We start from the raw sequence: 14,000 nt of genomic DNA, 5'->3' as shown, positions 1-14,000 counted from the left end.
TTGGGCCAATCTTCTTCCCTGATTAAGTCAAATCAAATCATAACCGGGCAAAGAATAATAAAGACAAATCACCCCAGTGGTTCAGCTGGGCCTCTGCAGCTTGAACTGTCGACGCTATGGACATTTCATAGAGGGCGTCACCCACAATCTCCTGAGTGGAGCGTGTGACGGCAGGTGATGGGGTCTCCTCAGCTCTTATTCAGGACCAGGAGCAAGGCACGTGAAACCTTTAGAGTAATGAGCCGGGGAGACAACGGGTTACTGGCACGTGCTGCCATTAGCTCCTGCCCTCGACTCCCGAACTGCCCCGCTGTCGCCATTGCACACTGCAAACAACAAACAGGCAGCTGCGGCTCCTCGATCCCGTTCAGGTGTTCACGTGCCAACAGGAAACGTTGACGGTATAACCCGAGATTCATGGGGGAGTAATTTATGATGGGCAACTCAGGAGCTGAGAACAGGCCTGTCAGCAAGCAGCGATCCTCACAGGGGTCTCTCTTCTCTGGCGCTAAACAAACTGCAAATTGTCTCCCTCGTGTGCAGAAAACAAAATTTCAAGTGACAACTCCGTCGGAACATAATTAGGCACGGCAGCGTGTTTCTTCAATTCACTTCCATCGAAGAAACATGTTTCCCTTCAAATGAACAATTTATTGATAATCGGTCACATTAAGTGCCCAAACGCACTTGCAGGTATGTGAACAGCTTCGCATGGGCTCTATGGATTTTCCTTTCCCGCGACATCAAAGTGTACATTGCTCAATTTTCCATTTAAAATAGAAGTCATCACAGGTGCAGTTGGGATACACAACTTAAAAGCTGCCTCACTAGTGAGGACTCACTCGTCTCCTCAAGAGTCCAACGTTGAAGTGGGTGTGATGCTCACACAACAATTTTCTGACATATTAATGTTTTCAATACATAGTAAACCATAATCAGCAAATTTCTATTGCATGACAAACACACAATGGCAAAACAAAACTCGATAAGTAGGCCTTGGGAACATGTTGGCAGGCATGAGTTAGTGTCCAATTTATACCTTGAAAAATGAAATTCAAACATGAACGTTTAAGTGTTTCTAAAACTTGAAAATTACTCAGACCTACTTACTGAACAAAGAGCAGGTTTTTGTCACTTTGTACCAACATATTACTGATACTGAATATTATTATTATTTGAGGACCTACTGGTTTCAGAGCAATAAATGAAACAACACAAAACTCTAAGCTTTTTTTTTTATCCATTACTACTGTAGTTTTCCATAGATCACATTACACAACCATTTCTAAAAAGGTAGGGATGCACAAAATAAAATATGAAGTAAAAAATATGAAAAACATGTTAGTATTTGCTTCACTATGCTATGCGTATTGTGTTATGGGCTGTTCCCTGGCCAAAAAGATCACATCTGCTACTATTCAGCATTCCACATAGAGTTGAGATAACCATTTAGTTTGACCAGTGGACACACACTGAGTTCATTGTCTATCTTGCAATTTGATGTTCTAATACTGAGGAACACATTATTAAAAAAAACTCTCAAATCCAAAACAGAATTCACAACATAGGTGACTAAAATGTGCCAGTGTATCTAGAGACATATTAACGGGTGAATTTAAAAATGTTTTCCACTTTTGAGCGCACGTCCATGCAGGCCAGTGTGAGCCCATCAACGTTAAAACACATTGCATAAATAACTCTTTCTGTCCACCACACGACATTCACCAAAATGTTTCAGCTATCTTTTTGACATCATGGAGGTCACCTGATGAAGGAAGCCAAAAACCTCTGGTGAACGTTGTGTGGTGTGCCGGAGAAAAGTTGTGTGACATGTGTTGACCTTCAAAAATGTTTACGGGATTCTTTCTCTTGATTAGCTTTGTTGCTGCAGTACCAAACCGTTCACTCCACCTTCATTGAGAGCCTTTAGTTTTAAAATGTCATGCTCAGCGGTCGAAATATTATTGCCCTGTAATGCCAAGCCTTGAAAAAGGATGTTTTTCTAATTCTCCTCATATGAACTCCTCTACAGCGGGTAGACACAATAACACCTTTACAATCTACGACAATGCAGTAGCCCAGACACAAACAAAGCCTTTTTAAACTTGTATGTTTCAGCTGTTAAGGAGGTGTGGCCTTAACACTATAGTAGTTTGTGAGGCCATTGTTTGTGGTTCTATTGTAGTGGAGGCGTTATTGTGTATAGTCAGTGCATACCTAAATTATTTAGTTATTTTAGTACAGTTGGAGAGCTCAGTTTTTAATTAACCCCCCAAAAATGTTTTCTGTATGCCCCATTTCTTGTTAAATTAAATGTATTCAACAAACGCTCCTCATATTTTACTGTATTATTATGTTTTGACTGAATTAGTGCAGGTTTATGAATGTGAGCAATTCATTCACCCTTTAAAAATAATTCCAAATACACACATCCTTTTAGTTTAGTAGGAGGGCAGGGTTTGTTATTTTAGTGGATTACATGGTAACATACAAACACTCAGAACCATACTAGTGTACCCCATAATGCAGAACACACAGCATGCAATAGTTACTGACATACAGCAGTTTTTTTTTTGTTTTTTTTTTTAAACACCACTTAAACTTGTGTGTGTTCCGTTTTTTTTTTTTTTTTTTTTTTTTTTTAAGATGCTCCACGAACCACAATCATGACCAGATAGTCCTCTTCACTTTTAGCCAGAGCTTTGGCAGAGGAATCCAGGAACTGCTGGGAGAAATCACAGGGAGGGAAAGCATGAAGAACCCCTGTGTTGTCTTTATCCCGGCTCCCTCCCACAGGTAGGCTGATGACTCCAGCTGCTTGTTTTTGGTTGAGGTAGGACACCAGGTTGCGAAGCGGCCGCTGAGTTGAGGCTGCAGGATCGGATGAAGATGAATCCTCTGTTGCCCCAGGAACTGCCAGCAGGATGGCGTAGCCGCCGGGACCCGCCACCTTAATGCGCCGGGACACCTCGTCGAGCTTCGGCTGGTCCAGACGGAGTCGTTGGGTGATCTTTAGCTCGCTCACCTGCCGCCCTGATGTGCCCTCAATAAGTAGGTCGCTGGCTACGTTGTGATCGCCCTCCAGTAGATGCATGTTGGCTGGGAAGTTGCTGTTCTTGAGTAGTAGCATCCCATGCCAGGCCAAACCGAGTTTTGTGCCGTCTGGTTTGGACGACTGGCCTCCCTTGGAATTGTTCTCAGAGCGTTCTCTTTTGGCCGGCCCTTTACCACCATCACCAGCTTTACGCTTACGCTCTACAACTGAAGAAACACTGCTGCTTGGTGGTCCCTTGTCGGAGAGACTCTGGCTTTTGAGTCTCCGTTCAGCCACACCTCTTTCCAGGCTGCCGTGACGTTCTCGTGCGGGAGAGGGTCTCTCCGCCCGCAGAGGGCGCTCCGGGTCACTGAAGCGCCCTCCATCTCTGCTGCTACCTCCAGGACTGCCATCTGGAGAAGCACGTCTACGCCTTACAGTTCTCTCAGTGCTGTCAGGGGAGTGGTCTATATGGCGCCCGTCCTCCATTATGCGCCGCTTGCGTGCTGGTTCTCGCCCCTGCAGTTCACGTTCCAATGACCAGGGCTCTCGTGCTCGCCGTTCACGTTCCAAGTGCTCAAGAGGCTCAAAGGGTGAAGCGCGTACCCGATCGCGAATAGCTGGATTGGGCCAATCCGTACCAGGAAAAAGTTCTCTTTCCCTGAAGTGAAGTGGCGGTGGAGTCCGTTCCCTGACCCTCAGAGGCTCAGGTGTGGCACGGTGGACAAACGACTCGGCCACCATGTCGAACGGTGGTATTGGGAGAGGCTGCAGGAACTGCTGCTGGTAGCGATGCTCAGTGTCAGCAAAGTCCACCCTGAGTCTTCTCTCTGGACCTCCCAGCGGAAAGCCCCTCATGTGGGTGCATGCCGCTTGTGCAGCATCCAAGCTTTCATACTGAATGTAGGCCCAAGTGTCCCCCTTCCTGTAGTCAATGGTCCTTATAGTGCCAAAGCGATCAAACTCTCTTGCTAAGGCGGCTACAGGAACCCAGGGTCCAAGTCCACCCACCCACAGGCGTGTGGTGGGAGTAGCTTTCCCATAACCTATCTTAATGGGGTTGTGGCCAACTATTTTGCCGGACATACTAAGTTTAGCCCGGTGAGCCATGTCAAGATTCTCAAATTTCAAAAATCCATACGTGCTGGTTTGTCCTCGCGTGGGTCTTTTAATGTCTACTTCAGTTATGACCCCAAACCTGTCAAAAGCTCTCCTCAGGTCCGCCTCTGTAACGTTTATGTCCAGATTGCCTAAAAACAACGTCCTATTGGCTCTTTGGTCATCTTCTGGAGATATAAAATCCTCTTCGCGAAAAGCCGCCCGCTCTGCAATGAAGGCGGGGCGTGCCCGGGCTTCAAACAGGGCAAACTCCCGGTCCCGCTCCAGCTCTCGGGGCAGAGGGGGCGGCGGGGGAGGGGGCAGCCGGCCCAACGCCAGCTGCTGCAGCCGGTAGTCTCTGTACCCGAGCCCGGTGGGCGAGAGGGGTCTCTGCAAATGTCTGTGGCTTTGAGCTACACCGTACAGGTCCCTCTCCACAGGGGAGCGGCTTCTCCTCCTGTTTATGTACACCGCCTCGATTTTCAACGGACGGTCATACAGCACCAACCGGCCCCGCGCGTGCTTCGCAGCTCGCGCGTCCTCCGGCTTCCTGAAATTCACGAAGGCGATCCGCTCGTCGTTGCTCCGGCTTATCTTCACGCTCACGTCGCCGAATTTCTTAAACTCGTGAAAGAGTCCGTCCTCGATGTCCTCGTCGCTTAGCTGGGTGCCAAGGTCGCTGATCTTAAGGGTTTTGTACTCGCTCTCGGCGGTGGGCGGCTGCACGCGCGGCTCCCCCCGTGAAGCGGTCCTCGCGGAGGCCAGGTCCAGCGTCAGGCTCAGACTGTGGGTCTTACCGATGGCGCTAGTGGCGGCGGACTGGCAAGCGTGGTTGTTCCCAGTCCGACTGTGACCGTCAAAATCTCGGTCTCTTTTTTCACCGAGTAAACTCCTTCTCGTCGAGCTGCCGTCGCTTTTGGCCGAGCTATTTCCATTATTACTCCCACTGGAAACGGAGAGAGCCCCCATTTTCTTGCTGGTCGGGTGGCATCCTCCCCTGTCTCGTATATCGTCCAAGGCCCGGGAGCGTTTTTTGATCGGCGACCGCTCTTTACCTTTCATTTCAGTCCACACGGAGCCGGCTTTTGGGACACCGGAGCCTGTTGTTGCCGTTTCTGCAATTGCGTGCAGAAAATTGTTGAAATGAAAAACGGATTTATTCACTGACCCTGCGGCAAAACAACAACAGTCGCCATTTTGTACAGATTAACGCGAAGGCCCGCCCCTGTGGCCTGATTGGTTAAAAAACTGGGTGGAAAACTTTTAAGCGCATGTCAATCATCCACTGATACGTTTAAATGTGTGTGTTTATGGCTTTTTAACCTTTTGTGACGAAGTTGATTCTGCAGACAAAATAACTGGATCAATTAGCAATTTATTAAGAATGAACACAAAACGCTGCTATAAGTCAACTCCTCACAATACTAAATATTCTAAGCACAACAAGGTCGTATTTATTTGAATATATACAATTTAGCAGCTGACTTTTTGGATCAAGGTCACCATGGAACACAAAAACAATGCAAGACTACGTGAGTGTATACTTTTAATGATCGTGTGCGCTGTTCCTGTTTTTATTCCATCCCCATTCAAAGTACCTAACTATTACCGTTTATGTCAAGTGTGACATATAACCAAATTCCACCAGGTGGCAGTATTTGAACAGTAGCTGAAAGGCTACAGTAGCACACAAGCTCATAAATTACGTATCTTTATGAATGACCTTGGATAGACAGACCGCCCTTCTGTGCATTTTCTCATACGAAAAAGCTTCAGTCATACTTGTATTGTAGGTTAATTGGATATAGTTTAGGCATTTCTATATGTTACATCTGAACACCTACTTTTAGTTACAGTACTTTTCTTTCCTTTTTTGAGGTGAAAGCCAAATTAAATTAGAACAGGATTTGGCCTTTTCTTGTCCTTTATTTGAGTTATTTACCACACATTTACAAGTCAAATGAATGTTTTAATCATGCTGAAATAACATAACACTTAGCTGAGTTCACACATTATGCACTTCTTGATATGGTGTAAATCATTTTGTGCACACTTCACAATTAAATGCAAATAGTCAACTCAGTGTTTGTATCATTGTAACTGTTAAATTAAGTCTAATGTCTTCATAAAGCTATACTTCATGACAGGCAGTGTTGAACTCGCTTCACTCCACTGTTTGACCGTGTTAACGAGATGGCCGCAGAGTGCAACCACATTGTTTAGCTTAGTGGGAAATGTTAATGCTGTCCGACTACTTCAAATACAGGATCTGTTGTGTCACAATAGCTGCACTTCAAGGCCAAGATAAATCTTGTTGAGATCAAAGCTCAGAACAGTGGCAGCTGTACAGATTTTAATGAGCATTAAATCAGATTTATTTTTTTGTCCATTAATGAGGCTATAAGGGAGTCATTTTCAAACTCAAATGACAGTCTTCACCCGATGACCCTTACACACAAAGTGATGCTCGTTATTATCTGGCCCAGCATCGTGCACTCTTACCTCAACATTTTTCATTTCATTTCTGACACATCGTATGAGGCCTTTCCAGCCGGACATATTGAGCCAATCCAGATCAAAGCGCATGCCATACCACTGTAACTTAAATGGCAACTTGATCAAAACGTATGGTTGCCTATTCGAAGATGAGGTCATTAGTTTTGGTCCTGTTTTCAAGTGGACTAAACCACACTGCATTTATAATTGTTATCTATTCTTTTACAACATGTCCTGACAGTGTTCAAGAGTGAACATATCAGATTCGCTAAGCCACTGAGTTTCCTCTTTTGTTTTGGCAGATTTGATTAACCTGCTCCCTAAAATAAATACTAAAAATGAGTGCCGATCCACCATCTGCTATTTCTTCAGCTTTCCTAAAGATGGCCATCTCCTCAATCCCTTATCCCTCCTGACAGGTCTCCTTATCTTCTCCACTTAATCTGGGATTTAATCAGGAGACTATGTAACTGCAGTGAGGGCTGCCGTCTCCCAGGGCCTGGCTGGAATTTGAAGCTATGGGTGTGGAAAGTGTTTCTGATGGGTTTGTGCATTCTTCTATTGGAACCACATGTTAGTGGCTCACACAAAACCCCGGCACAGACTCAGGGAATGACTGCTGATCCGCCCCGGCATGGCTGTCATGTGAAGCAAGCACAGGGAAAGCAGAGCTAGTATATTCTCCTGTAAAGCATGTAGATTTTTTTTGGGAGTAAGTGGAGCTTGGAACGGCTTTGTCAAGAAGAGGAACTTTCTTTTTCCTCAATTCAACTTGAATTCTCAATCTCTTACAGATTTAAATGTTTGCACATCTGATATTAATATGTTGGTGTTTAGTAATTTACACCAGATGGGATGGTACTGTGCAATTCAGTGTTTCCTTGACAATAAAGTACATTGTTTGGGGAAAAGCACAACAAGGAGATTTCCTGAAAACAACTATTAAGAATGCATTCAGAATACATGCGAAGCATGCCACAGATTTATATTCATCGTATTTTTCTTTTAAGACAACATAAGTATTTATAAATAAAAGCAGAACGTATATAGGAACTGGCTTCAGTGGTTAATATTACCAAACAAAACAGGCTGTGGGCCACGGTAACCCCAATTTCTTCTATTAAACTCGAAGTCATTACTCAGTTGGTCGGGTTTACTACCAATGCCAGATGTGAATGAGAAATGGCCCAATGTGAGGCCATCTTCTGAAGCAGGCTTACTTTATCATCAATGGTGGAGTGTGGTCGCTCAGTTAACGTTACATTAATGAACCTGCCGCTTGCTCCTGATGCATGAGGTGCCACCTGAAGGCCTCTTGAAGTGAGGCCAGTATGCTGCACATGTACAGTCTCTGTGTGCACTTCCCAAACACAAAAAAGCTCACTTCCCGCACAGCAGAAATTGTTGTGTTTATAGCAACCACAGTCTGTGAAGCATTTTTTGCCTCACAACAATATTCCCAGATAAATATGTGACAGACCTTGTGTTCATCACGTCGAGCCTAAAATAATTTTGTGCGTCATTGTTTTTGTTCCATTTTCTTAATATCTTTTCCCCAAATTAGTTCCCTCCTGAAAAAAACAGTATTTAGATGGAGGCCTTTATTACTGGTCACACTATAAAGCACAACAGACACAAAAAACAATGATTAAAAAGATAATTACAATTTTTACATGCTTAAATAATAGTTTGTCTTAGGTCTCAGCAATGTGATATCAAACTACAACTGGAAACAACAAAGTTCCTATTAATATACTGGGTTGGTTTTCGTGCTGGAGGATCAAGTTGCCCTCAATGTTCATGAAATTCATATTCCAAGATCTTCTGAGTTGGAAAAGTCTCCAAGTTTACATAAATGTCAGGAAGAATTATTTGAGTCTTATGCTGAGGTGGGTGTGTACATCGGGGACTGTTTATGGTTCAGGAATGTAATATGCTTTGGCTCAGTCAGTGCATAATAGGGTTCTGGCACTGTTGTGGTCATGTAGGCCAGGAGAGGATGCTGCCGGGCTCTTTGGCTTTCATACGCAGCGCCACAAGGCCCGTCGGCTTGTAGTCAGTCTCGGGCCCCTCGATGGAAGGGGGCCCGAGGGCTCCTGGAAAGCTGTGGAGTGAATAGAGACCGTTGATGCCTGGATGGTGAGACGGGTGGTGGTGATGGGGATGGCCGGGGGATGCAGGCATGCCCATGAAGCCCTGCAGATTGCTGTGGGGGTGAGGGTATGGGCTCATGCAAGACGAGGGGATGGAGTCCGCTCCGAGGACACAGCCAGCGCCTGAACCACCGCCTCCTGCTGAAGCTGCCCCGGGCCACAAGTTGCCCTGCATCTGACGGGGAGAGATTTAGGATATAGGACACGTTCTGAATTCACTGGAATGAACATGAAACAGTTCATACTACGCCATGACAGATCAAAAGACAATATCTGCAAAGGTCAGATTGAACTTGAAAAATTAAAGAAGTTCTCACAGCAGGATCAATCATTTCCACATCAGTTTCAAACATCGATGTCATTTGAGATGTGGGGCGGCCTACCTGGTACGCATCATGGCGAGGGAGAAGAGAGATATCATATGTAGCTGCAAAGTGGTTGCGGACTTCCTGGATCTTTCCATAGCGTTCCCGTTTCCTCCACTTGGCTCTGCGATTCTGGAACCAAACCTTTCAAGTACAAAGATATTGTGTGTCAAGAACAATTCAGAAGACAACAGTTCTTTTTCACGTCATGAATTAATTATCCTCTGCTTATAGTTCTAAAACAAAAAGGCGTAACACACGAGTCAGTTGCCTGAACACACACCTGAACCCGAGCCTCGGTGAGCTCGGTCCTCAGGGCCAGCTGCTCCCGGGCGTACACGTCAGGGTAGTGCGTCTTCTGAAACACTTTCTCCAGCTCCTCCAGCTGAAAGGTGCTGAAGGTGGTACGATTGCGGCGTTTTTTGTTCTTGCCCGATAAGTCGATGGAGTCGGCGATGGACTCCTGCTGCATACCGACGCCTGGCTCCTTCAGCTTGCCACAACAGTCTGTGCCGATGCCGGGATAGCCCATGGTCTTAGGGCCGCCTTTCTCTCTGACTGAGACACAGAAAAAGGTAGACAGTTTAATATTATAAAAAATATGCAAACGCATATTGTCAGTTCATCAAAATGTATTAATTGGTTCATGATTTTAGACTTCTGTTCGCTTGTCTTTATGGTACCACATATTTTTTAGGGTGCTGGTTTTAGTTCAGATTTTGCAGTCATCCACTTCTGATTAAGATTCTAGCATTACATTTTAATATAATATTAATATATAATATGATCCTCAGTCAAATACTTTGTCTGGATGGTTGTGGATGCTTATCTTGGTCAGGACCAAACATTTTTAATGACAATCGTTGGTTTGATACAGAATAAATACAATTTAAATATATATTGTTTTGTGTTTTGTGAAGTTGCAGAAAAACTGTGTGTGACCGTGAGAAGCAGTGCAAACAAACAGCCGGCTTCTAGAGTAACAACGATAAATATTTATTCCTATAGCTAACTTACTAATGAGGACGAGAAACGCACAACTTTTGAACAGAAAAGCCAGAGCTGGATATCAAATCTCTATGCATCTGAATGATTAACCACTTCACTAATAGTGAAGAAGTTCAATATTAAGACGAGCGCTACTTCTACACACTGTCGTAAAATCAAATTAATCTCTTGCTTGTAATTTATGCTTCTCACTTTAATTCCCAAACTCAGACTATCATAAGACGCTGAACTGTGATGCTGAGAAAACACACAACACTAATTTAGCCGAACTGTGATTTAATGCAATTAGCTAAGAACAACCCACAGTGAACTCTCAGTGAGTTGGTTTGACTTAAACCCACAAGGCAGTAAGCAGAAAACACCATTTGATGTGTCACATTTGGATAATAAATGAATTCACACGGTAAAATAAATGTTTAGGTTCACTTTCCAAACAAGCATATCAATTCATTCTACGGGGTAACTTATTGCAATGTTCAGGTCACAATATTAACATTAAGAGTAAGAAAACTAGGATAAAGCACCGGATTGACAAATGTAAAGATCAGATAAAGCACCTGATTGAATACATTCGGCCCTCAACATTCAGCATGAGGGGAAATGTGAAAGCATTATTTTCCCTTCCTGAAGGGCCGTTCCCTCCCGCAGTGTTTTGATGTTGTTGTCCATGTTCATTACGTTTGACCCTGAGCGCCAAAACAAAATCACTCTGCATCTAACTGCAGGCACTCACTCACTGGGGCACCAGAGACGTTACTTTGCTTTTCTCCTAATTCAATATGTGGCCCAACAGAGAGCACTTTTCATTGCAGCATTAATTTCCTTGTGTCCATTAGATCCCACCTCACACCGCAGTTCAAGCTGAAACTATTCTCCATAAAGATATCACACTGGGACCGGCAGACATTGGGTAGCTTTTACCCCGTCAAGTAAACCACATCCGCTCTGCCTCCAGTGTAACAGGATATCTATGTGGAATATAGGAAAAGGAAAATAGAGAATGAAGTGAAAATGTACAAGTCGGAATATCCTGCTGTGAGTTTGGGGATCAATTCTAATATGCAGAAATAGTGGTGGTAGAAATTAAAGCTACTTCTTTTCCAAGTTTTTAATTGGCACAAAACGATACTTCAGTCTTTTAATTCAAACATATTTTGTCTGGTTTCTTTAACGGAAATATAATATTTACAGATTTTGAATTCCTCTGCTCGTGTCAGCATGAATAATAAAAATGAAGAAAATAAAGCTATCTCAACAAAGAAATAAGTTTGGAACTGAGTTCATGCTGCTGAGTCCACAGAAGGATTTAATTAGCGAGGGAGTATTTCATTAAACTTTAAATATGTATTTAAGTGTACCGCATATATCAAGAATCTTTAATCAGGTTGGAAATGTATGCTCGTAAACATTTGGTGCAGATATATCATTGACGTATGACACTTCTTAATAAAGATATTCACGCACTAAACATTTCAGACATGTTATTATTATTTTTTTTAAACTATGTGAAACCTTTTGGTCCTTTTTTTTTGGGAGGGCGGGTAGTTTCAAATATAAAAATATAGCAATTTATTGTCATACAATTTCAGAAAAATTAACTCACCCATTAATCAAATTGAGCCACAATTCTGTATTATTGTGTGCATTGATTGCAAATAACAACATAGCAAACTAAATTAAAACTTCAAAGTGTAAAGATGGTTGCAGGGTTTTGAATGTGTTGGCCTGCACACCATCAATACACCTTTAGCCCACTGCAGACAAAACAGGAAGACGTGTCTGCCTTTGAAGCTGGACGAACCCAAACACACAAGTGAAGAGTAATATGGGTCCACACACACACACACACACACACACACACACACACACACACACACACACACACACACACACACACACACTATTCTGCAGCATGCATCCCACCCTATATTAATTTACAGTGATATCAGTTATGTATAAAATGAATTAAGCTGAACAATTGTCAGTGCACAATAATGAGTGTGTGTGTTTGTCTGTCTGTGTGTGTTTGTGTGTCCGCGACAGAGAACTGGGGAAACCAGACATGCCTTTTCTAATGTAAATCAAAGTTCAAAGCAAAGTAATGAAAGTCAGGACGGCTGATATCGTTATCATAACTAATTGTGGAGGGATAAAAAGAGTCTATTTGTCTTTGGCAGTAACATGAATCAATCTGTTGTATATTATTCTGGACACAGATATCACAAAGACCTTATCAGCGCTCATATCCTCTGTTGCTTTGCAGAATCATCAACACCAATAAATAAAGTGGAAGACCACATAATTTCTTCAGGCTTCAGTTCAACATATTTTCTTCCCAATATGGTCATCCACAGCTTTTGAGCGCAAATTCAAGGTCAATGTGTTTTACAAAACCTGCATGAAGAGAACAATAAGCAGTTTAAAAAAAGAGTCGAGGACTAGAATATAGAAATATTAGGCTGAATGTTGGCCTAAAACCTGATAACTGACTGGAGTGTAATGGCACACCTAAATTGCTGCTGACCTTTAACCTCTTTCACTTTACATTGAGGTCTGTCAAATGAAACACAACTTGTTGACGTGTTTATCACCACCATGTCTTCATTTGCATAGCCAATAAAAAAAAAAATCAATCAACAACTTTGTGTAATTATCAGTTGAAATTGCACAATTACCGAACCTGCAAACCGCAAAGAACCTGCTGAAAGTACTGATCCACCGGATTTATGTAATTTAATTTCTTAATAAATTTAACAGGAATGAAGATTATTGTCGTGTTAAATATCTTCATTGATTCGTTATTTTTACCCGCGCCTATATTCGTTACAATAATTCCTTTGTTGAAAAAAAGGCAAACGTGGGGAAGGAAATGCGAATGTAAATTTCCTTCCGCGCTTCCGAGATTTTGGTAAAACACACTTTCATTTTTTTTGTATATGTTACTTATTAAAATCCATTGCATTGTCAAGCAATTGTGCTTTAATGCATTCAAAGATAGTTCAGGGAAACAAACAAAAACAAGTCAAAATCTTGCTGTTGCTTACTTATTGCCGTTTTTTTCTTTTCCTTTTCTAACAACTTCTCTCTTACTCACCTTCCGAGTTGTTGTCATAAAACGCCGGCTTGCCGTTAATCGCTGAGCCCTTCGGGTCTTGGTGAATACTCTCCAAGAACTTGCTGTGTTTGGCCGGTGAGGCGGGCGGGTTCGCCAAGGCAGCGCCGTGCGTAAAGTCCGCCGCAGCGTCACCAAACCTACCCATGGCGGCGGCGTACAGGTCCCCGCGCAGACTGAGGCGGTGAGGGAGAGGAGGAGGAAGATGCGAAGGCTTCTGCAGCTCATCGCAGGGGAGAAAGGAGCCGGAGCCGCTGTGCTCCAGTCTCGGTGAGTTATCTGGCGTCCTCCTGCTGGTCTGCGAAGAGAAAGGCAAACAACTCTCTGTCTCCATCTTACGTGTCCAGCCGGCAGTATAGACAACAGCGACTGGCCGCTGATAGTGTGGGCGCCGGAGTGGGACGGTTTTTTTCTCTCCTGTGTCCATGTCAAGTGGGTGGGATTTAACAGATCAGAAACAAAGACCCGTGAAACCGGGGATGGAGTGTGTGTCCGTGAGTTTGAGACTGAGAGAGAGGGGTGGCTTTGTGTGTGTGTGTGTGTGTGTGTGTGTGTGTGTGTGTGTGTGTGTGTGTGTGTGTGTGTGTGTGTGTGTGTGTGTGTGTGTGTGTGGTGTCTATTGCAGCATCCAGCAGTCTGATTTAATCCGCCAAAAATTCAATCAAGTGAGGTTTCAGTCCCTTCAATTAACTATTTAATTCCTATTTCATATATTGTTATGGGCCGCATCACCA

The 14,000-nt window shown here is 43.6% G+C and overlaps 2 protein-coding genes across 2 annotated transcripts; both read right to left on the bottom strand.

Annotated features, from left to right (window-relative positions):
- Positions 1–630: 630 nt before the first annotated feature.
- Positions 631–5,518, bottom strand: rbm15 (RNA binding motif protein 15). The gene has a single exon (XM_068597320.1). It carries the CDS (start codon positions 5,192–5,194, stop codon positions 2,642–2,644), a length of 2,553 nt encoding a protein of 850 aa, XP_068453421.1. The 5' UTR covers positions 5,195–5,518; the 3' UTR covers positions 631–2,641.
- A 3,000-nt stretch (positions 5,519–8,518) lies between these two features.
- Positions 8,519–13,600, bottom strand: alx3 (ALX homeobox 3). Its single transcript, XM_068598384.1, has 4 exons — positions 13,249–13,600; positions 9,430–9,704; positions 9,165–9,290; positions 8,519–8,956 (listed from the first exon to the last, which is right to left on the bottom strand). The coding sequence occupies exons 1-4, from the start codon at positions 13,598–13,600 to the stop codon at positions 8,609–8,611; spliced, it is 1,101 nt and encodes a 366-aa protein (XP_068454485.1). The 3' UTR covers positions 8,519–8,608.
- Positions 13,601–14,000: the final 400 nt, after the last annotated feature.

The sequence above is a fragment of the Clinocottus analis genome, unplaced genomic scaffold (genome assembly GCF_023055335.1).
Source record: "Clinocottus analis isolate CAN_PGR_092001 unplaced genomic scaffold, fCliAna1.0.p SCAF_4, whole genome shotgun sequence".
NCBI lineage: Eukaryota > Metazoa > Chordata > Actinopteri > Perciformes > Cottidae > Clinocottus > Clinocottus analis.
Note: the sequence above shows the minus strand (reverse complement) of the source record. Positions and strands in the feature narration are given on the sequence as shown.